This window comes from Apostichopus japonicus, chromosome 22 (genome assembly GCF_037975245.1).
Source record: "Apostichopus japonicus isolate 1M-3 chromosome 22, ASM3797524v1, whole genome shotgun sequence".
NCBI classification, from domain to species: domain Eukaryota; kingdom Metazoa; phylum Echinodermata; class Holothuroidea; order Aspidochirotida; family Stichopodidae; genus Apostichopus; species Apostichopus japonicus.
In genome coordinates, this window is record NC_092582.1 from 1905998 (window position 1) to 1930561 (window position 24564).

The window sequence follows — 24564 nt, forward strand, 5'->3', positions numbered from 1 at the left end:
GGCCTTGTAAGTTGCCTCTAAGCACTTTCTATTTTGAAATTACTTAGCGATATCATTTAAAAAATGCTGAATGGGGGGGGGGGGCGGGCGGTCGCCCCCATCCCAAAATGCGTCATGTTCCCCGACGACACGGTCGAGTTCGAGACCAGCCACAGTTGGTTTCATAGCACAATTCTACACACGCGTTATGATAGACCATATATAGTACATATATAGATCATTAGTGAGAGAGGAAAATGGAAGCGTCAAAAAATGGAGTTGTCGGTGTAAGGGGTAGGGTGAGTCACACTTTTACGAAATCATTGATCCGTCACTGGCTACCCTTCAGCGCTGTAATGATGTCACTGTTCCTCTTTCTCTCCCCGGTGTCTTCGCGTTTTTCTTTTACTCCCTCCTTTTCTCCTTTTTCTCTTTTTCTTCTTTTTCTTTTCCCTTCCTTCCTCTCCTCCTCCTCTTTTTTCCCCTCTTTTTTCCTTTTTTCTTCTCTTTTTTTTCTCTCCTCTTTTTCTTACCCGGGGGGCGCGCGCCCCCAACGCCCCCCCCTGGATACGCACCTGTACATTGTACTCGTACCAGTAGTTTTATCCATCATAATACCAATGGTAGAGGCCTGCAATAACTCAATAACATTTATCCAGTCAGAAGACATGAGAACCTATTTGAGTTACTCTAAAAACAATGCATTTTATTGTTTCGGACCAAAAACTAATTAAGCTTAGAAGGCAAAAACAAATGGGGGGGAAAAACATTACGATACAAACATGCTGAGAAACTTTCTCTGCCTTAGAAACAGTTTTCTAACATGACTTTTACAAACGCAGATTGGGCTAAGAAGAAAGTGTTTTATTTGGAGTGCCAATCTGCACCACCTTGCTACATGTGCAGGTACAATGTTATTGTCATCAACTGTTTTGTAGCTACAGATACCAACCAACTAAACATAACATACTTCCATACTGTTTACATACATATATTGCTATCTCACTATTACCATAACATACTTTCATACTGTACACATGCATATAATGCTATCTCACTCTCACCACAACAGTGAAAACTTAACACAAGAATTTTCTCAGTTAGATATTCCGTTACATTAAAATCATTTGTAAGATTCCTCTATTTCAAGGCAGTGTTGCATTTATGAGCATTTATCTTTTCGTATTTCTGTCTGCAAAGTTAACAACTGAATCAATCTCTAAATGTTACAATCCATTTCGTCATTCTAAATAGATGAGTAATATGTCTATGTAATACACTTGGGTTATTAATTTTGTAAATCTTCTGTATGCATTTCATAACCATAATTCACACGCACTGGGTTCCACCAGACTACCAGTGTAATGATTTGTGCCCTCCCATCCCCCCTTCCAACACCCCTCAACAAAATGAAAAGGCAATTATCCACTATGCTAAATGAACACATCTGCTTCAGCCTTGATAAGATGCATATTGGGTTAGGCTCAGTTTATCTGCAATCAAAGAGTGGAAGGACTGATTTCTATGGTGTTTTGTTTTATTTTGATTTGTTTCATAAATTAACCAGCTTTCTTCATTTAATCAACAGTTTTTACTCAAAACAAGATTGCAATTGATTGATTGATTCTTCGGCAAGTTATTGATGAATTTGATTCAGTTCTCAAACTTAGGGAAAATTTGCAACAATTTTTAGAGTTTTCCTTTCATGTAAAACTTTGAAATTAAACTTGATAAATCAATTTATTGATGTTAGTATCCAATAAATCAAGAAATTAATCCAAGCCAACTAAAAAAAAGTAAACAAAGAAAAAAGCTCCTTTAAGTCTCAGTTGTAACATTAATGCAACACACTTGACTCCACAATGTATATTTGAATGATTTCAATGACAAGAAAGAGAAGTTACAAACGCTACTAGTGATATGATGAACAATGTTATCATTCTCTGATAATTCCTGTTTGCTTTAAATCTTGCTACAAGTGATAACTTACACTATGCTTCAGATGGTACCAAATGGCAATCCTTGAACTACCTTGCCACAAAACTGAACATTTAAGGGGGTTCATGGAAAAACTATTTAAGCTGATGAAACTAATATTTCGAAGAATGATTCTATCCACCTGGGAAATAACCAACTTGGTGTTAGAATGTAATGATAGCAAGTATAATCAATACCAGAGACTTCCCACAGAGTTTAATGTTACAGTATTTTGCTAGATTAAACCTGATGAAACTATCTTGTTAACAAATACAAATCAACTTTTGTTTCTTTGTGAGGAACAAAACAGGTCCAAAATCGCAAAAAAAGTGTTGATGAGAAAGGGGCACATTTCGAAAAATTTATGAATGAAAAGTCTGGAGCAGGTATTATAGGTAATGTAATAACAGGCCACATCTGCTTAAAACTTTTATTTTCTGACTAACCAATGATAACCGGAGTTCTTTTCTCTTCCACAGAGACTGATGAGGACCAAATTAGTTTATTACCTACTTTTCACAAAATCAACATGAATATAAACTATGTCTTTCCAAACATGAAAAGGATGAAAAGTTTAAAAGTGTTGTTTGAAGAGTAGTTTGTGCTGACAGTCCTTATCAAAAAAAATAGGATAGAAGAGAAGGACATTAAGTCTTAACTTTACAGAAAGTTACAGTCACTGCGTCCTCTTTGATGATTCATATCTTTATGCTTCTTTTTGTTGTTTTCAAACACTGGAAATAATTTTACACTGGATCATTAAAAGCAACCCTCAAGAGTTTTTTTTTTTGTCTTACCAAATTCAAATGGCACGGCCTTTATTCCATGCTTACATCTTACAAAGCCAGCAAACTTGATCAACTTTCTGTTATTTCAAAAATCAGATATGTCAGAAAATTGAAAAAAACTAAACTCAATTTTTTTGTTTATTCCAGCTGTTTATTATGTCTATCCATTATCAATTGTGGTGTCTACCTTGAGTGAGCTATAGAAGCTTAAATGAACCCCTGACTGCTCCAAAGAACGTCACATATCTGAATCTTGATACAGTTTCCGGGGAAAATTCACCAAAAGTAATCACCGAGCTTCAGAGACCGACAGTCAACTGCGATACAGTATAAGGCTGTAATAAACTAGAGTTAATTATTTCATTTCCCTTTTGGGAGTGGTTGTGGTGTTATACCAACAAGGTCTTGCCTGCTTCCAGAGACTGTTGGAACATGTGTGTGACTGGGGGCTGTGTTCCATTAATGCGAGGTTGTATCCTTTTAATACCGCTTTCATATCAACATCAGTGAGTTCCCGAGGGTCTGTATGGGGAAAGGAAAGCGATAACAGAGTTTGATTCTCGATTGAGCAGAATAATATTTTGAGAGTGAAACAAAAGAGAGTCAAAAGAATAATTTAGTAATTACTTCTAAATTTTGGGAGAGTTCACAAGGTGATCTTTTGACACAGTAGTACTAATTTGTGGAATCAAGAGAGTTCCACATATTTGAATTTGTTTGAATAATGCTAAGAATAGAATTCATGTAAAGATCGGAAACAAGTTAATCTTCATGAAGTGTATGCGATGACACCCTGCTTACAAGGTTACGAGATCTGATTGGTCACGGGTAATACATCTCAGAGTCTCCCAGCTGTCCTTGCCACAAATGATCGTGGAATGCATGCCGAAATATGTCGTAGGAAACAATACATGGTTTATAATGGTAGGATTGTAACAATTTGAAGATACTGGTTGTCATGGTGTTGACCTATTCACTTTAACAGCAGATGATTTCAAGTTGTGGTCTTAACGATATACATGTCATTCAAAGGCTCAGTGGCTCCACTGATACACAGTGTAAGACTTAGTAAACCACTATTGAAGCTATTTGCTCACAAATCAGTTTATGGTGTTGAAGCTTGGCAAACGATGACAAGAGAAACTGGGGCCCTTAGCAGTATGATCATACTGTGCAGTATGATCAGTATGTACAGTATGATCACACCATACAGTATGACCACAATGTACAGTATGATCATACTGTACATTGTGGTCATACTGTACAGTATGATCACAATGTACAGTATGATCATAACGTACAGTGTGATCATAACGTACAGTATGATCATAAAGTACAGTATGATCATAATGTACAGTATGATCACAATGTACAGTATCATCATAATGTGCAGTATGATCATAAAGTACAGTATGATCATAACGTACAGTATGATCACAATGTACAGTATCATCATAATGTGCAGTATGATCATAAAGTACAGTATGATCACGAAGAACAGTATGATCACAACATACAGTATGATCACAATGTAAAGTGTGATCATAAAGTACAGTAATTTATTGGAATTTCAAGAAATTTTTCTTTTTGTTGCTAATTCGAGTCATCATTATGCTGTTTTGCCTCTCTTCACCCAGGTGTATACCCTACTGCCACGTTAAGTTCGACAGGTTATCATTGACCAGGGTGAGATTGCTACAGTATGCACCTTGAGCACTGTTATCGGTGGATATGTCTCACTTTATAAATCCTCAATATTATTATAATTAGCTAAGTTTTTCTTTTGTTTTGTTTCTAAAAACTTATTAGCATGCCAAGAAATATCATCCTGGATTGGATAAACGCATCAGTGTTTATAGTACAAACACCACAAACAAAATATTGATATTAGATATCTGTTTTGTAAAATCTCATGTGGGCAATCCACATGAGACTAGTTTAGAGAAAAGGAGGTACCTAGTTACTTAATGGAAAGAGTAACCATTCGACAAAGATCGTTCGTTACTAGATCTGTCAAAAAAAGGACATTCATACTGACTTAGACCAAAATCAAATTTAACAAACATGGAACAACATTCTTGTTTATATCATAATCATTGCCTAATCAAAGTCTTACAGATATACAGACGGTTTGGTTGATCTGATAAATCTATTTTAATGATATGTCTATTTTAATTTTAAAAGCAGTTTGCTATTAGCAGTTTGCTTTTTTATTAGATTTATATAAGATTTAAAATATATGTACAGCGCCTTGAGTTTGTTTTACAATGTAAGGCGCTTTATAAATCTAATTAATTATTATTATTATTAAACAGTTTTTGTTTTATTCTTATTCTTATTTTTATTTTTATTATTACGCCTTTTTTCTAATCTGCCTGACCATGGTTAATATCTCATACGAGTACTGTTTGTATATCTGTGTGAAGCAAAATAACACTCACTTAGCCCATTCTACATTTAGGATCAAATGATCATATCCAAATCCAGAGACAGACTGGATGGCCCTGGCAGCTGATTCCCGACTGAAGAACGTAATGAATGCAAATCCCTGGAAAATTAAAAGAAAAAGAGAAAATCAAATAATTATAACAAGAATTGCGGGGGGGGAGGAGGAAATCAGAGACAAAGATACCATGGTTATTAGACGGAATAAACAAACCACTTAAGAAAGCACTCTGTAAGTCCAGATAAGACGGTCAAGAGACCGTTGATATCAACCGCTGCAAAACCACCTTTCAAAGTAAACGCACAGCACACTGAAGTATTTTCCGTTAGATTCCGGCAGATATCTTGTCCTCGGGCTTGAGGATTTGTAAACAAGGAAAAGTGTGCCTCCTCGGAGGGAAGGTCACCGTGTAAAACAACGCATGAAAGAACACACTTGGAATATGCGATAGCTATCAGAGATCACTTGTTTCCCCCCCCCCCAAAAAAAATGTATATGTATTATCTATTTATAATACCACAACCGCTGAGAGGACCTTGGCTTTTAATGTTTACGTACATGCCAAAGAAAGAGAGACAGGGAGAGGGAAAACCGAGATGAGAAGAAGAAGAAGGAGAAACAGATAGTCAAGTGGATTGACATTGATGGGATTGAGTATGAGAGGTGGGGATAAAAGGGAACAACAACAGGAAATAAATAATAATTGATTGATTCTTTTAAAAAAAAACACACGTAATCATTTCCAACTGACATTGAACGTGATGATCAATTGTAAATTGACATCGGATTCTGATGTCTGTAGTATTATTATTTTTAATAATTTCTTGCTGATGTATGATGTATCGTTTGTATACTGTGCTGTGGGTATTGGCCGCAGCTGTTATGTACTGACTGTATACACTAACTGTCTAATTACCAACGGTAGCAAGCTGTGTGTGTATTTTCTGGGATCGATGGTGGTGTCTAACACTTCTGTTACACCTCATTCGAACTAGGTCAGATTACCGGCATTGGACGTTTCTTTTTGCGTGAGTCTTCACACCATTTATAGTCTACTGACCACTGCCCTAGCAATCCTAGGCAAGATTCTTCTTCTTACAAAGGAAGTACACGAGTGCTTTGTTACAAATTTTCATGATGTCACATTAACATTCAAAGCGCACATCTGTAACTTCTGATAGTTTTCTCTATCGTTTTCTCTCACTCTTAAACAATTTAACGCCACTTGAACTAAACTTGATTTCTAGCTGCTTTCACTGATTAGCCTTTCTGAGAACACAGATCTGAGTTAAATTAAGTTCCCAGGATCATTTTAATCTTCATATGAATTCACATTTTGGCTAGGAATTTATTGGTTAACATGTAAACATCTGTAGAAAATATGTAAAAACTTCAAAAGTGTCTGGAAGCAGGGTGAAAGAGTTAGAACTTGGACAGCTACACAGTATTTGAGGTGACGAAATAACTTCCCACAATGTTGGAAAGGCGAGAAGCTGGAAAGTATAGAACAGTTGAGAATTTTCCAGTCTCAAATGAGATTCAGACTTGGGTATTCACATTCTTCAAAGTAGATGACAATTTGACCAACTTTTGAAGTTGAATAAACTAATGTTTCTTATATCCACAGAGTCGTTTTCTTTAGTTAGCAACTTGGGAAGTAAACTGACACTAAAGCAAAAAGACAACTCGCCTATATATAGTTGTTACATCATCTAGAAGGAAACCTCCCATCATGCACTAGCCTTTATACCTGTATCTGCACAACTTCATCCTGAAGATTGTCGGCAACAAATATCCTGTTCTGTAAATTTACACCAGGATCTAAACCATCATACCCTATTCAAAGCATTCTCATAATGAAAACTCAAGAAAATAAAACTCCTCAATAGTACATTACCTTTGATGTCTGGGTGTTTCTGTCCATTGCCAAAAAGATTCTCTGTATAGAGCCAAACGGCTGGAACAAATCCTTCAAATCCGATTCCCTGGTGTCTTCTGAGAGATTTGTAACTCTGATGGTTGCACCCTCATCTGTGGCAAAAATTCATATTTATATTTTCATATATATAATATTCATATTTAACATCCATGATTATGAATTGTCAACAACTCTGTAACTGGACGACATACATTAATCTTGGAGTGACTCGAACCAGGGACCTTATAATGATTGCAAGGCACTGGTGTTAACCACTGAGCTAACACTCCAAAATGAGAAGAAAAAACTTTGTGAAACAAGTACAGTTTTGGTTGAGGTTAGTCTATAACCAATCTGTTGTAACCTCTACTATAGTAGAATTGGTTTTGGTGACATTCTTAAATATATCATTTGCTCAAAGTAGATATTATTAGATGCAACTCATCCTTGGGGGTTAAAATCTTGGAGAAATTAACATGGCAAAATTTGCAGCTGTTTTTCTGTCAGTACTATATAGAATAAACAAATTACCTTAGTGACAGAAATATGCTGACTTGTACATGTATGTCTAATAGAAAGATTTAGAAAACTAAAATTAATGAAATGCCCCAAATAAGAGCTTACTGTACCTACAGTAGGGGAATTATTTCCCTACTGAACTTTTGACCTACAAAACTCCAACATAGTTCTGCGATATCATGAATAGACATGTTTCAAACATCTCAATAAATATAAAGTACAAGTGTATGACAAATACAGTAAATTAAAACTACATAAAAAATAGGAAGATGAGGGAGAATAAGGATAAAAACATCTGCCTGTTTTCTTGTTAACTTTATAGGTCTTTCTTTGTTGTTTTTAATTCCATTTTTTGCAAGAACAGTAAGACAAGCATGCATGATTTCTCAAAGATAACTGGCACTCAAGGAAATGAGCAGGCTTTCAATTAATGAACTCTAGAATGAACATGACATGTTTTCATGACAGATGAACAATATTAATCCGCTGGCGTAGGTTCCGCTTGGCTCTGGTGACCTCCATAACCACTGACAGACAGACAGACAGACAGACAGACAGACATACAGACAAACAATGAGGCAGAGCTAAGGAACAAGTACAAACAATCTGCTAAGCAGAGCAAACTCGGTAAAATGCTATAATTTTACCTATAGTCTTAGAAGCCCACTCAGAGTCTTGTTGACAAGCTTATAAGAATTGGCAAATATTTATACAATTACAATCTGTGCAGTACAGGATATTGTACGTCTATGCTCAGACCTGTTCTGCTTTTATTCCAAATGATAACCTTCTTTGTATTTTCATCAGTATTGTTTAGGTCTACAGTATTTGACTAGTTTAAAACAGTTACTATTGAAGCATACAGTGTGATTAAAAGTTTCTTGGGGTGGCAGTGACATACTCATCATGGGGTCAAACCGTTTTCATTAATGATTCACGTAAATTTTATACGTAATCATTAATGGTTGACTGTAATCATTAATGATTTATGTAATCATTAATGATTTACCGTAATCATTAATGATTTACCGTAATCATTAATGGTTCACCTTTATCATTAAAGTTCTGGGTGAAACAAAGAATTATTGTACTCAAGGTGGATGTCTCAAGTCGATCCTTGGACGACAAAGATATCTGGATCAATTCAGTCAATTCGATCCATGGACGACAAAGATATCTGGATCAATTCAGTCAATTCGATCCATGGACTACAAAGATATCTGGATCAATTCAGTCAATTCGATCCATGGACTACAAAGATATCTGGATCAATTCAGTCAATTCGATCCATGGACTACAAAGATATCTGGATCAATTCAGTCAATTCGATCCACAGACTACAAAGATATCTGGATCAATTCAGTCAATTCGATCCATGGACTACAAAGATATCTGGATCAATTCAGTCAATTCGATCCATGGACTACAAAGATATCTGGATCAATTCAGTCAATTCGATCCACAGACTACAAAGATATCTGGATCAATTCAGTCAATTCGATCCATGGACTACAAAGATATCTGGATCAATTCAGTCAATTCGATCCATGGACTACAAAGATATCTGGATCAATTCAGGCATTTGACAGGACCTCTTTAAAATAGCGACAAAGAAAATTACTTAAATCGTGACTGCTTTTAACAATGGTAGCCCCATCAGAGGGAAAGACTATGAACAACACTGATCTAAGGAAGGCAAACTACCTTTCCAATGTCTTCATAAGTTTTGGTGGGTATTTTCTGTGTCATTCCATCATACACTCTATATACACTGAGACTGGCTTACAGATACAGTACTTTCTTCCATTTATATTGCTCTTCTTCCATCTTATTAAAGAGATTTAAGTTAACTTCTCAACATAGCTACAGTTCTACGGTATAACAGTACCCTTCCTCTCGCCCCTGAAAGTGAAGGCGGTGGGTGGACAATTAGCCAAATTACTATACATGAAGAGAGAAACCATTTGGCCCAAAGCTTGACATATGTCATGATTAGAAAAAAAAAAAAATTAAAAACCAGCCCACCTAAATGAAGTGAACCCTTTTGAAGATATACATACAGTGTTGGATGTGACAGCTCGGTATCTCTTAGGAGATTTCAAAATGAATGCTGGTATAACAGCACAAATACCTAGATAGAAGTATATATATAAACCATGTTGCACAATACAACTTTTACTTTCACTTAAGTTGCAGATCTACTATTAAGGGTGACATGCATCACATCTTATTTGCTTAAGTTGAAATCTAGTGGCAACTTTAGAACCACAACAGTAGGGTTGGTCAATTAAAATCACTGATTTAAATCTTGCTTTAAAAGTTTAGATTTTGTTTTTAAATTATTGCTATAAATCAACATGTTTATTTGCTTTATAATTTTAAATGATTTTTTTTAAAAAGAGCCAACAGAAACTCTGTACTAAAATAGGAATTTAACATGAAAAGGTTCAATGGAATACATACTGTACATTGGCACTAACTAAGTACCAACCCTGGCTTTATTTGTCAGTTAAACAAACTATCTACTGTACAGCAAGTAGATTTAACAATAATGTTCTCGACATCTTTGTTGAAAACGCATTACTTCAAGGAAGTCTATGGTTAATTGTTGTATAATTATAGTTTACGTGTTTGTTCAGCGCATTGAGCTTCGGGATATTGCGCTCTATAAGTACTGGTGTAATAATAATAATAATCATGAAATGAAAGGCCATGTTCAATGTGTTGACAATTAGTAAATTATCAATTCTAAATGTTATTCAGAATTAAAACCTGGTTCTGTTCAAAAGACGTACTGTGGATCCTGCATAAACCACCAAAATCATTTCATGTTAAACCTACTGAACACACATTAATTCAAAATATAATAGTTTAACAACAAAGAAAAGAAAATGATTTTCATCAAATGAATCCAACAATTTTGTTTTTACAAAAACACAAATCACTAATGGAAAATGTGGTTATGTATAATCAAGTACTTTGACTTTAAGAGGACCCTAGCTTCTTTGGGAAGCAGTTGGTCAAATGGCAACAAATCTGGCACCCCTCACCCCAATCCTCATATCTCTCAAATAACACAGAAATTGTTTCCATAAAAAGTTGACAAAAGGGAATGAGAAACCATGTAAAAGTCAAATATGGAAATGATTTGACAACAGGTACAGTAGTGTCCGGCCATGGGGAATGTCAATGATGGGATAACACAGATATCTGAATCTCTTTAAATCTGACAGTTGTAATCCCTGTAGAAACACTTGGTAAAACAATTGGCTTGTGGGAGTGGGATGGGGGGGGGGGGGAGAGGGCATTTCATCACACTCTACTGTCAAGTTTGTGTCAACCAATCGAGTGAGGGATACGGCACATATACAACTCTGTTTAAGATTGGTATAATGTGGTGACCTATACGAGTAGCACTGAACGCTGACAAGCTGACCTGCTCTTAAACGCCCAGTGACATCCCAGGGGAAGGAAAAACGTCAGAGAGTATAACATTAGAAATCACCAGTCAGACATTATAAAACAAAACAAAAGTTGAGAATTCAGGTAAGAATAGGAAGATTGATGATTCACAAGAGAAGGGGGGGGGGGAGAGGGGATGGAGCTAACGACTGATATGTACAAGAAACAAAAGAATACATGATGACAACAATGTGTCGATTCCAGAATTTCAAAGGTGTACGCCGCTCAAATTAATGCAGTCGACAAATCTCTACAGAAAATTGACATTACTAAAGCGATTCATGCAATTGACTACTGGAAGTTTTTCCGGCGTAAAGGCGCCCGTCATCATCACCAGACATCCCCGCAGATATCCGAGTGCAACTAGGGATTAGGGAATGTAGCAATGTACAAATATAAAATTGCCACCACCACAGAGAAACCTCAGACATCTGTGACCAAAAGCCCATTAAATGTCAACATGTATCTCAGCTCCCAAGATGAATGATTTCAAACCACAGAAAGGTGAAAGAATAAGAGACGAGAAGTAAAGAGATGTGACGACGACGCGTGGAAAAGGGAATTCTGCATGTGTGCACAACACTCAAGTTAATGCGGTCGACAAACTCAGTCTCACTCTATCTCTCTCTCCACCGAACAGAGAGGGAAAAATTTACTCACACCGCTGTCGCTGTTAAGGGCATAACTACCGTCACTGACGACTAAGAGAAGATTTATGAAAGAGGAATGAAGCCCTTAGCTCTCTCTGGCGATGAGAAAACTCCCACGGTGCTTCAATCTCTCAAAATGGATAAAAACTACCTGAGGGCGATATTTAAAAAGCTTTCACCCATGAAAGATTCAGAGATAGCCGTTAGGTCTAGCTATGGTATTTTTTTTTCTTCTTATTTTTCTTTCTGGCTAAGTTTTAAATAAAAGACACAGTCTCCAAGGGCCAAATAAGAAATCTGTGACATCTGTATGGGCGGTTAAATAAATTTCAAAGGAAATTAAGTTTGATAAATGAGATTCCAATGTTTCTCTTTATTTCGACATAAAGTGGTAGCAGGATCAGATTATGTGCTGTCGATTTGGGATGTCACAGGACGACGTACGACGTTGTGTTCGTTATTACGGAGAATAGACGTGACAGTTCAAAGCTGCATTAACATGGTAGGCTAATTATGGAAGGATAACGAGATACATCTTAGTCTTAAGCTCTGATTTACTTGTGCTGACAGCTTGCCTAGGGCACAAAATTCACTTTTATAAACTGTTGATACCAAAATTATAGCGGGAAAGATAATAACGCTGTTTTCTTAAGTAATAATTGTAAGAGCTGAAGTTAATGACTGAGGGATGAGGTAAGAAGTTTACTTAGATCAACTTGAAGCCTTAATCATGGGTGAATGACACATTTTCTAAACTTTGCATTTTGGGGGTTTATTAATTTAATTTTATATTATTTTTCTCTCTTTTTATTTTGAAGCTTCATGCAAGAAAATACAAACACAGTTTATATACCTGAAGAGCTGAAAACTCTTTACTGAGAGTAAATGAAAGAGACAAATGAAAATATGGAGATTATATCACTTAGATCTATACTGGAAGAATTAAATCCTAAAAGCAACATATGGGTTTTGAAAGTATATCGAGAAGAGCAACGCCTAATGCTCGAGAAAGAGAAACGGACAAATGGTGAGATATATGGCAGTCTTATCACTGGTCACACAATTGGCAGTAAATTTAGATTAGATTAGATTTAGAATTGATTAGATTTAATTAGATCCTGACAAAATCTATCGGTTTTGGAACTTAATGAATGAGAGAAATCAACATACAGTATTCTGTGTGTACACACAGTTCTGTTGCTATAGCACTGGGATCCATACAGTAGTAACAAAAATTTGGATCCCAAAGAAATGATAGGCATTGATAGAAAAATGGAAAAGAGCGACCAACGCATACTGTTTACATTCAGTCAGTACAGCGTTTGTAGATCCAACATAGTCCATAGGCACTGAGAATTAATGGGCATGATAAACTGACACATAATGTTTGCAGCAAAACACTGACCAAGTGTTTAAAGCCTATCATCCTTCTAGGATTTACGGGATCTAAGTTTAAAGACATGTCACATGACAAATCACATAAAATGGCTACAATTGAACTTTGGCATTCTATATTAATTACTACAGTATGATCCAAACATTGAAGGTCTCATTTCCAACATGGGGTGGGGCACGGGGGGTGGGGTGATTTCGGTCATCTTGTCATACTTTTAATGGCCAAAATTAGCTCTATGATTACAATTAGCTTTGACCTATAACTGACATCACTCACAGAGATTCAACAGCCCATGCCTAGGCTTACACCTATCAACTTTTGCAGTCCAGAAGATCATATTCATTTCATCATTTCTTGATTTTGAATCTTTCAGCGGAAAGTAATATGACAAACGTTAAATGAATTTAGACGGTAATGATGTCAAAGGTTACTTGAAAGTAATCATCCACTCGGTTTCTGGTCCGCTGTAACTGGAAACCTTTCCTATCATCATGAAACGTAGTTCTTCCTTCATACAACGAATTTGCAACACTACAACAATCCATCACAAGGAATTTTTCCAAACAGCTGGTTAAACTTCTTTGCAAAATATTCTGTAGCAACCCAGTACACTTCATCAAGAAAACTAAAGCAGGTAGATTCCGTGAATATTAATTTCACAAGAATGGAATAAATATTTTCAAAATATTGTCTGTTACATCCAGGGAAACTGAATTTAACAGACTACAGTACCACACTTTCATAGCTCCAATGTGTCTAGTGCTGCCTGCATTGGATATACAGTATAAAGGACACAAAACCGTACGGCTGTTCCGTAACCCGACTTTGTAACTCAAACCGGTTTGGCACAAAACCTGCAGGTTTCGGTCTGTTTCACATTTCATGAAAAAAGTGGGGAACCCTAGAGTACATCATGTGGTGTTTCTTAAGAGCAAACTATAAATAAGTATATTTTGCCAGCCAACTTGCAATCAGGAAGGGCGGGAAGGAAACATCCCATGAGTCAATACAAGCAACGATGCGGCCGATACATTGACAAACCAACACACAGAGAGCTATACACGCTTTCAACGTAGCTTAAAATAATATCTAACTTTGTCATTTTCTTTGATATTATTTCAGAAATGGATAAAGACAGCTTAGAGAGAAGAGATTGAGGGCATCAAAGAGATAATTTTTATCTTTTCCTTTTGAATCTTTAAAAAAAAATTCAACTAAATCTCTCATTATTTTGATAGGAAAACAACGTTTAATCCTTACAGTAAGGTATACCGAAAAGACATTGGACAATTTAAAATATATCTCCTAAAACATCAGAAAATATGGAGTAAACAACCTCAGAAATTACTTTGGTTATGTTTTCAAATGCGAGGGTTAAAACCTGGTTTCCTTGTTTAAACCAGTTTTATTGTCGACACCAACCGCTTTCGTGAGTATCCAAACCTTCAGCCTCATCGACCCTCACTCTTGGGACTAATAACCAGCTGATTACACGGGCCATTTTGGACCAGAAGGAAAACTCCATAACGCTCTCGCAGACTATTTGAGCTACTACTACTGTAACTACTTAACGGAATTGATGAAAGGTGGATTAAATATCAACAGCAACTCTACATGAACTATTACTTATTTCTTCAAACTCTGTACGATTTTTTAGGTAGTCTGCATCATTGCACGGAATATTACAACAACTTGTAAAAGAAAGCAGGTATCGTAGAGGGGGGGGAGGGGGGGCGGGGAGTTCACTGCACTTTAATACCACAAGGTAAACCAGAAGGTGGACCAGAAGGAAAATTGCATAACGCTCTTGCAGACTATTTAAACTACTGCTGTTACTAATTACCGGAATTGTTGAAAGGTGGATTAAATATAATCAGCAACTCTACATAATCTATTACTTATTTCTCAAACTCTGCACGACTTTTAAGGTGGTCTGCATCATTGCACGGAATTAACAATAACTTATAACAGAAAGCAGGTATCGTAGTGGGGGTGGTGGAAGATTACACTTCACTTTAATAGATGTTTTTAACTGACAATTTTTTGCTAAAAATCTAATGAATTCCTCTCATTGTCATTAATTTCACTTCTGCAGTTCTTATACAGACATCAAATGTTAGCTAAGTTTCTGAATGCATTCTCCCGACTGGACGTCACAAAGAATATGGCGATGGAAGTCTCTTACATTTCACTCAGAAAAACATCAAGGAAATAATCATGAAACACCTAAGCCTCTGCAAACCATTGTCCAAAGACAACACCATCAGAGACATTCTTCTAGTACAGTAATTACTCTTAGTAATTGTGTCGGCAAGAGTTTTCAAAGAACCAAAGCTAGGGTTAGAACTTAAATGTAAGACTTTTGAATGGGATTATCTCCATGCAGGATCAGATTTATTGTTTTCCACAAAGTGTCTCCATGACAACCCCATGGGGCTAAGGTATTCGACCCAGCAACGAGGAACACACGACCCAGGAACACATTGAGAGTGTTCAAAGCATCATCAGGGATATCAGGGATGGGCCCAGGATTTCCTGAGTGCCGGGTATACTGATCGCCGCCCTGGGGAGGGTCTAAGGGGGAGGAGGTGTCCCCCTCCCCTTTGAGAAATTTTTCGATTTTTGAAGGTGCTCAGATGCCAAATGCTGGCACTTGTGTAGCACATTCACTAGTTTTGCTAACAATTTACATTTTTTATTTTTTTTTGTGAAATATATTGTTAGGAATGTCTGGATTTTAGAAGAAAATAGTGCTGGGTGGAATTCACGATTTTTAAGACAGTGCTGGGCGGTAAGTTTTAGTGCTGGGCGGGGCCGCCCAGTGTGGGCACATCCCTGCATCATGATATACCAACTGCAATCCTCCTTGGTATAGCAATGCGACAGTCACTCAACAAGTACTTCTACCAATCTTTTCTTCGGTAATTTAGGTTATTATGAAATCAAATCAAATTCTTTTACACAAAGTGACAACCTTACTCAGCTGTGCGAGGCAGTGTTCCATAAAACTAATATAGGCCTAAGATAATGAATCTGAACCAATCCTTATGGAGAAGAACAACGTCCACATCTTACCTTTCCTCGTGAACATGGATTCACCCCTCCTCTTTCCACCTTCTCTGGCAGCTGGGGGAATGTATTTACCAGTAGAGGGAGGCTTGGGACCTTCTGGTGCTTCTCCAGCTTCCGTTGCAGCTGTAAACATGAATTGTAGAAATACAAAAGCAAAGTTATCTAAAAACTTCTGATATGAGTGACGATACATTACATCCAGAAAACCAAATGGCTTGGTGATTCTATGCCACCTTGCACATGAAAATTTGTAATGAAACACTTCATATAAGACTTTTTTGACCATTCTAATTCATATGATCATCAAAATTCTTACATTTATGTGCCTGTTTACATGGTTTTCCAAATTTCTCTTGACTTCAAATGACCTTTGACCAACAAAGACAATGATAAAATTATTTGTGCTTACTAAGGTGGAAATACAAAACTAATTTGAAGTAATTAAACGACCTTCATCTGCCCTTTGCTTTAAGGGTTACAGTGTTTATGTTTGCAGACTTTGAACTCTGTTGACTTTAAACCACCTATGACCTCCATAGAAAGCAATAGGGTTTTTGTGTTCACCAAGGTGGAGCTGCATAGCAAGTTTGGTTTCACCCAGCCTTTACTGTGGGAGAATTTTACAGTGTCATTAGGTTTAGACTTTGACCTATTACCTCCATAGAAAACAATAGGGATTTTGTGCTCACGAAGGCGAAGCTGAGTTTTGAGTTTCATGTAGCCGTTACCTTTGGAGAACTTAACAGTGTTTTGAGGTTTCAGGATTCTGAAGTAGCTAATATAATTTAAAGCAGCATTTTGCGTCCTTTTTTTTCTCAACCTCACTGATTCCAAGATGCCATAACGACATACATAACTAGCTTATCTATTCAAATCTTACTTCAAATGGTGGCATAAAAGTTGAAAAATTTACAACTTTCAACTTTGTTTTTCTCAAAGATATTTTCCGTTGGGATCCAAATAAACCTCGCCCATCATATGAATATTTAAGAGATACGAACGTCATTGGCCAATACGTAATTGCAACACACTGCTTGATTTGTGTAGATTGTCTAAGGCAGTTGTACCAGGGAGCTGTTAGAGTCCAGCTCACTGGTTGTACTAAGTTACCAAATCGCCTTTTTGAATCTATTTTTAGCAACGGCTCATAACTAAAACTGCATCTCTGATTGGTTGAATTCAAACTAGTGGGTTGGGGGGAACTGTATGCGTTTCATATTAAATGTGTAATTTGTCGGACGACTCTATTCTCAATGTCTGCAAATGTCCTCAATTACTTGCCAATTAACAGTTTTGGCAGGGAAAAAACTTGGCTAATATCTTTGTTTACTGTTTTGTGATTGATATATGTAAAAAACTTGATGGACTTGTCAAAAAAGTGGAAACAGCGACAAAACGCAAAATGCTGCTTTAATAGTGGTGGTCATAAACTGTATTTTAACCAGATAAAAGTGTCAAATAGGTTTGGAAACTTTTTGTTAGCTTGATTGAAAACAAAAAAATCAATCCAATACGCTGTTTTGGGTGAGCAAAGCACCTGGTGGAAGCTGGCGACCTTACCTTTAGGTGTTTCTGCACCAGCCTCTCCTTGTTCCTGTGCCGATAGTTCTTTACGGAGATTTTCCAAGGTATCTTTGTAGGGACATTTGGTGGTCCAATGGTCACCCTGGCAGACACGGCACATCCCCATTTTTGTGGTTTTCAGCTTCTGTAAGGGATCTTCCTCTGGTTGATTGTTCAACTCCTGCAGTCAAATCAACCAAATGAGAAAACAAAGAATGAGAATAAATGAGTTATTTTTCTGAATAGGAAGAATCTTGGGAGAGGGGTCTAAGGGGTGGGGATGTCTCCCTCCCCTGGGGAACATTTTTTGCAAATGAAGTATTCTTAGATGGCAATCTTTTTCTTTTCTTATTACAATATTGTTTCTAAAGTCTTTGTGGCATGGACTCAACCAAAGTTATTCCATGACAAAGGCGCAGGGGGAGGGGGAGGGTGGGGCTAAGGTGTGCTTGCTTTCAAAAATGTGCTTTTGTTTGTCAACTTTTCGAAACAATGTTGAAGAATCTTCAACCGTTTAGGTTGTATTGTTCCAACATCATATAGTTATGTATAAGTGCACTAGCAACTTTCTTATGTATTACTCTGCTTTTATTTAGTTATTTTTATTATTTCTTTTCTTTTTTCGAGGTGGGGGGGGGGGCTGGTACTCCCTTGATTTTTTTATTCTGATCGAGGGGGGGGGGGGAGACAGAAGCCCCTAGATGTTTATATGGTTGTGCCCCAACTAAGATGGTGGCACTGTTACTTTATATTTCAAAAGCTTTCCAAAATATTTGGCGCATTGGTAGTGGCCTCTGTAAGCCGGTTAATCAATTCATATAGTTATTGTTTATATATTTAATCTTTTTTCCTTCATAACACATTAATGTACACTAGGTTCTCAAAAGTAGTTGTTTCTGGCTAGCATACTATTCACAAGTGTAAAATGTCGCTTGGATGTGCCAGGCAGTCGGTCATCTTTGAGTTGACAAGAGAAGGGTGTCATGTAAACCAAAATGGACTGAACTCAATAGCATAGTTTATCAAACAATAAATCTATAATTTATGCACCAAATTAAAAATGGCTTACGGTACTGACTTGCCAGGAACAGCATATGGGAGTCAGGAATGACAGAAAAACATAATACAGCACACCTCAGGGAAAATAGCAAAACTGTTTGCATCTCTTAACTAGAGTTATCTGTATGTAAATTTGGTCACTATAACGATAGTTTGTAAGTACGTAAGTATCCCGGGAAGAGATCTGTCAAAGCTGTTTTTATAATTAGTGACAAATAAACATTGACTGGTCTGTCAGTAAACACTGAGAATGATGATCAGTTGCAATTTTTAGTGATTACTTTGCACTCAAAATAGAAACAAAATAAAATAAGGAATAACTGCAAAAGTAAAGAAACTGGCATTCCTAACTATTACCTCTTTATTTGTTACAAAATTCATAAAGATCTCATCGTTGACTGTCGTTGTAGCAGGATTTGGTCCAGGCCCATCACTGTCTGCAGCTCCAAATTTCTTCCATGCCTGTGATGAAGCAAAAAAAGGAGTCCACGGTCACTGAAAGCTGAAACTTCCCCAAAAATTTATGTAAGCACTGACCCATGGATTGATGCCAGCATAGAACTTTACCAAATTATTTCAATTTGTTCCAATGGTCAATAACTTTTATGATTGCAGCCATTTAAAGGGGTATTCTGGTGACAGACAATGTGAAACTTCTATTGAAGAATAAACTATTCCACACTGCTAATTGAAACCCCCATCTCAATATCTTATCCCTAACTGGAGATATGCTTGGTTAAATGTAACCTATAGACTGGCTAAACCCTCAACTACTCCAGGAAGTTGGATCACAATAGAGGGTCTGTAATGTCATTTAGGTAAACGCTCTTTAGAAGCTTTACTAATCCAATATAATCTTCTTGTTGCTTTATCCTTGAAACCTGATTCATTTGGAATGTTTGCATAGCTGTCAAAGTTCTCTGTACTTAAAATTTCATGAAAATGCATCTTTTTGTAGAAATGTTGTTTTTAGTTTGTGAATAAATGATTGGGATATTCTAAAAAAAAAACAAAGACATTTTCAACTGAAGTGCCCTGATGACATCATCCATTCTGCTGTTGCCAGATGCATTTACAAAATATCACTAAATTTTATAAAATTCATATCTTCACAATACAAAATGCTATGAGGATGTGGTTTTCACAGTTAGATTCAAAAAAAATGCAGCATTTTTGTTCAGCTATCAACTTTAGCCACCAGGATATTCTTTTAATTTACCAATGGTCAATAACTTTTTATGATTGCAGCCATTCAATTTACCATGAGTAAACACCATAAATCATAGGTATAGAACTTCAACATTTCTCTTAATGAGAGCAAACGAATGTTTCAGATGGTATACACAGGAGGAGGTAGGATATCAATACTAGGGCCACCGAGTATGATCAAATGAATTGAATTGAATTTGAATTTATTGTCCACAATCGGAAATTCGGCTTACACAGGTCGTAAACGAAAAAAGAAAAGAAAAGCAATAGTATAAGTATCAATAGACTGCGATACACATACAGTAATACAAACAAATATACAGCAAGTCCTACAAATAAGAAACTTATCTTCTCACTTGTGAATTAAATACAAGGATAGAATTAGGCACAAATGAGTATCTGTAACGGCCCCTAAGTGTACGTGGTGGGCACAAACGCAGTCCAGAGCTGTTATAATTATAGTGCTCAAACAAAGGGTGTGTTGGGTCTTGCATGATATGTTACAATTTATTCCACGCCATGAATTTTATGACTTTTCCCTGATCACTCACCTTCCTCATTGCTACTGTCTTTGAGGCTCTCCTCTTCTCTATCTTGAAAGTCTGAACAACCTATAAAGAAATAAAAACAAAAATATATTGTCTTTCGTTGTAACAATATAACTCTTCTGCAAAACGTCTCTTGCTTGGGCAATTTTTCTTTGGCAAACTTTCTTCAACTGATTAAATCAAATCAACTTAAAAGCAGCTAGTGTGGTCCGATTTAACACCGAATACCACTCAAGGTTAGAAGTTTAACGGCAAATCCGCAAAGAATAAAATTTCTGTTCTGACAACCAAAATTAGGTTTCGAGGTCGTCCCGCAGTTGTCTACATCATATTCAGAATGCATTGTAGCAAATAGTCTCAAAGTAGGTAGGAGTTTAGTACAATTCATGGGGATAAGTACAGGCAGTAATGACAGAGGACAGGCTCACTACCAATCTGGTGGTTGGTGGTTGTTATATACAGGATTACAACGTCATTGACTGTAGCTGATGAAAATATCACAAATTTAACATGCCTTCCAGATAAAGGAAAATGTTGGTTTCTGCTGAAGCTCAAATAAAGTAGCTCATTCACTCGCAAATACTGTAAGCTTAGCAAACTTAAATCACTTTCCTGGATTACGATCATGTTACAAAGAACCCTAAAATAATTGCAAATAGAACCAAGGATATAAAACAATAAAGAAACACTACTCCCCCAAAGGCATTTGGTTTTTCTTTTTTTACTTCTTTCTGGAGCATTATAAAATCTGACTTTTGGCATCCATTTGACATTGGCTGATTCAAGTTTACTGTTGTATTAAATGGTCCATTTTGATGACTTTATGTTTGACCTTGATGTTAACCTAACATTTTGCCTTCTTTTCTGGAACACTCCTGTTTCATTTTACATTACACAGAGTAAGTTAGGTGTTCAAATATTGAAGGTTCTGATTTTTTTCTCATAAAATATGCATCTGTGAGCTTGTATAGCAAGTTGCCAATTTTGCGATACCGGATAAATGATTTCCTGCATTCAGAGGGCAGGCTGATATATGTTGATGGTAGGCTAATATATGTTGATGGCAGGCTGATATATGTTGATGGCTGGTTGATATATGTTGATGGCAGGCTGATATATGCTGATGGCAGGCTAATATATGTTGATGGCAGGCTGATATGTTGATGGCTGGTTGATATATGTTGATGGCAGGCTGATATATGTTGATGGCAGGTTAATATATGTTGATGGCAGGCCGATATATGTCGATGGCAGGCTGATATATGTTGATGGCAGGTTGATATGTTGATGGCTGGCTAATATATGTTGATGGCAGGTTGGTATATGTTGATGGCAGGTTGATATATGTTGATGGCAGGTAGAAGAGTCCTCCATATACTACTATCATATTAAATTGCAGATTAACTATGTACCTTTAGTAGTTTGTCTTCTTCACTCCTTTTATAACTGATCACTCTCTTGATGCTCCCATCGAATGTGGTTTTTGAAGGAGGGAGAGCATCTGCGTGGGCAAAGAAAATGTTAGTTACTTCAAACTTACTACACAAATTTTAAAGATAAATTAAAATGATGCAGTGACATCAACGATGTAGTTTGCAAAATTTTACTCAATAATACTTGTGTTATATTCACCCATGACTGGAAAGGTATCGCTCCACCTGAGAGAATTTTGTAATTTCAACTCTGCTTTGAAATGGTAGAGAGGAGTTCTTTTCCCCGTTTTTACCGTTATTTTATTTCAGCTAATAGCCAACATGAAGTTAAACATGCATGTGGTAGGAGAAAGTCTTGGCAAAATCAATTATCTTTCAGTTTTTTATTTATTTTTAATCAAAAACATGTAACACATGCTGATGTGAAGTCTACTAAGTTGGAAGGTCCTAACCATCAATATCACATAATACTGTAGTACCATTGTATCGAGCCTCTGCTGCTCTTTCTATGGGAAATCATAGAAGTAGCCTCTAAACACCACATTAAACCAAATCTTGGCACAACAATCATAAATTTTACAGAACCAAGTATCAGTGAAAAAATGCAAAATATGTTCACACAAAGATGTCCTAGATTTTCTCTCTACATGAATGAACAAGAAACAGATTTGATTTTGATCATAAATTCAGTTATTTTGATCAGTTATTTTCAGACAATAGGAAACATTCAAATTTATCATTAAAGTTTTACACAGTGATAAGAAATGCAGCTTTTAATGCAGTGACAGTTAAATTATTTGTTTAAGTTTGTTCATATGTGAACTTCAAATAATCATAAATAATAATCATATATGAATCATGGTTATATGATTTTCAACAACATTTAGCAGAAATCCAGATGACCTTTATTAACGAAATAGTGAAATCATATCAGACAAGCACTAGTTGCTAGGTTGACATCTTTGGTAGCATGCATCCAAACTTGATTGTGACTTACGGAGTTCTCCTTCCTCAACCTGATCAGCCCAACTGGTTGAATTCAAAGTCCTGTGAAAGCCAAATAACAAAAAGATAGTCAAAAGGTGATGCACCATACAGCTCAACCAAAGTGCCCAACCACCACAAATTTGGTAAAAGAAAAACATAGTCAAAATAATACAGCAAAGATTGTGTAGCTAAGTGACAATTGCAAAATCGACAGTAATTTGTTTTATTTATTTCAAAGGTATCAACCAGTGTTGAAGTCGAGTCGATCCAGCATATCCCAGTCTGAGTCCTTGGGATCCTAGACCAAGCCAATCAATAAAAACTATTAATTTAATTAAGCTATGGAAAATAGTTTAAAATTGAACTTACAGTAAACTATGCCTATTGTACACTGGGAGAACAGCACACCAGAACTAGACATAGTGAAACTACCAACTGAAAACTCGCACCACACAGAATTTACTAAAACTTTGGTTATTTAATGACAAAACACGGCCACCACAACATCTGACACTGATCATGGACCCTATTCTGTTGTGTTGACAAACAACAATATGTTTTACTGATTAAGTGATAGGAACTTTAGGTCTGGCCTACCCCAGAATTCAGAGAAGCCTAAGTAATATGAGCGCGACCAAAATTGTAACCTAGCTAGCTTTCTGTGACATCAAAGACATCATTGTGTACCTCTTTCATGAGCATACCGAAATACTAGTACTAGTAGTATACCGACAGTTTTTTGGCGCTATCGAATAGCCACAGAGCCTTCTAACCTAGGCCTAACTGTAACATACACTAACGATTAACACTAACAAGTGCATGCAACGTTAGCCCTATCCTAACACTAACACAGTAACAGTTCCACACTTGACAGTGGGCAAGATACTCGACAGGAAGTGCTCGGTAAATCTTTGTTTGTATGATTGAAATCTCCTAAATATGAAACACTGGGATGCATTGAGCACATAAATTGAGTATTTTGTAATGACCCCAGAACTGCAATAAATGCACTTACGGAGAATCCATTTTTTTATTCTTGTCGGAATACGTTGCAAGCTGAGCATATGTCTCGCAATGCAATGTGTAGCATGCAACTACATTGACTTGACCAAGTCGTTTCTCGAAGCAAGAAAGGAAACTAGCAGCCATGGTTGAACGTGTTGCGTATATTTATGGAACGCGAAAAAGGGATACTTATTTCGTTGTCTAAACTGAGTTTGTTGTTGTCTACAAAGTTGTTGCTGCTGTTTTACCACGCTGTTGTTCGAACTCACGTTAATGTCTAAACTTCCGTTGCCTAAACTTACGTTGTTGCCATCGGCGCTGTTCAAAATTGCTCAACCGCGTAATGTAAAAATAGGCGTTTCGCACGATATTCAACAATTATCACCAGCGCAGGAGAATGCATGATACGTGGGCTACTTTCACTACTACTACTAGGCCTACTACTATTACACCTAAAGCCATATTGGTACTCTTACTACTGCTACTACTAGACTCAACAATGGAAATAATTCTAAACAGCAGGCTAGACTAACCACATATCCTAATTAACGAC

At 36.6% G+C, this 24564-nt stretch overlaps 1 protein-coding gene across 1 annotated transcript; it reads right to left on the minus strand.

Moving 5' to 3' along the window:
* Positions 1 to 660: 660 nt before the first annotated feature.
* On the minus strand, positions 661 to 24170 carry LOC139963780 (eukaryotic translation initiation factor 3 subunit G-like). The gene is made up of 10 exons (XM_071964906.1): positions 24022 to 24170; positions 23017 to 23066; positions 21999 to 22087; positions 20590 to 20649; positions 19187 to 19291; positions 17768 to 17951; positions 16211 to 16330; positions 7088 to 7221; positions 5186 to 5292; positions 661 to 3266 (listed from the first exon to the last, which is right to left on the minus strand). The coding sequence occupies exons 1-10, from the start codon at positions 24153 to 24155 to the stop codon at positions 3248 to 3250; spliced, it is 1002 nt and encodes a 333-aa protein (XP_071821007.1). The 5' UTR covers positions 24156 to 24170; the 3' UTR covers positions 661 to 3247.
* Between the last annotated feature and the right edge of the window lie 394 nt (positions 24171 to 24564).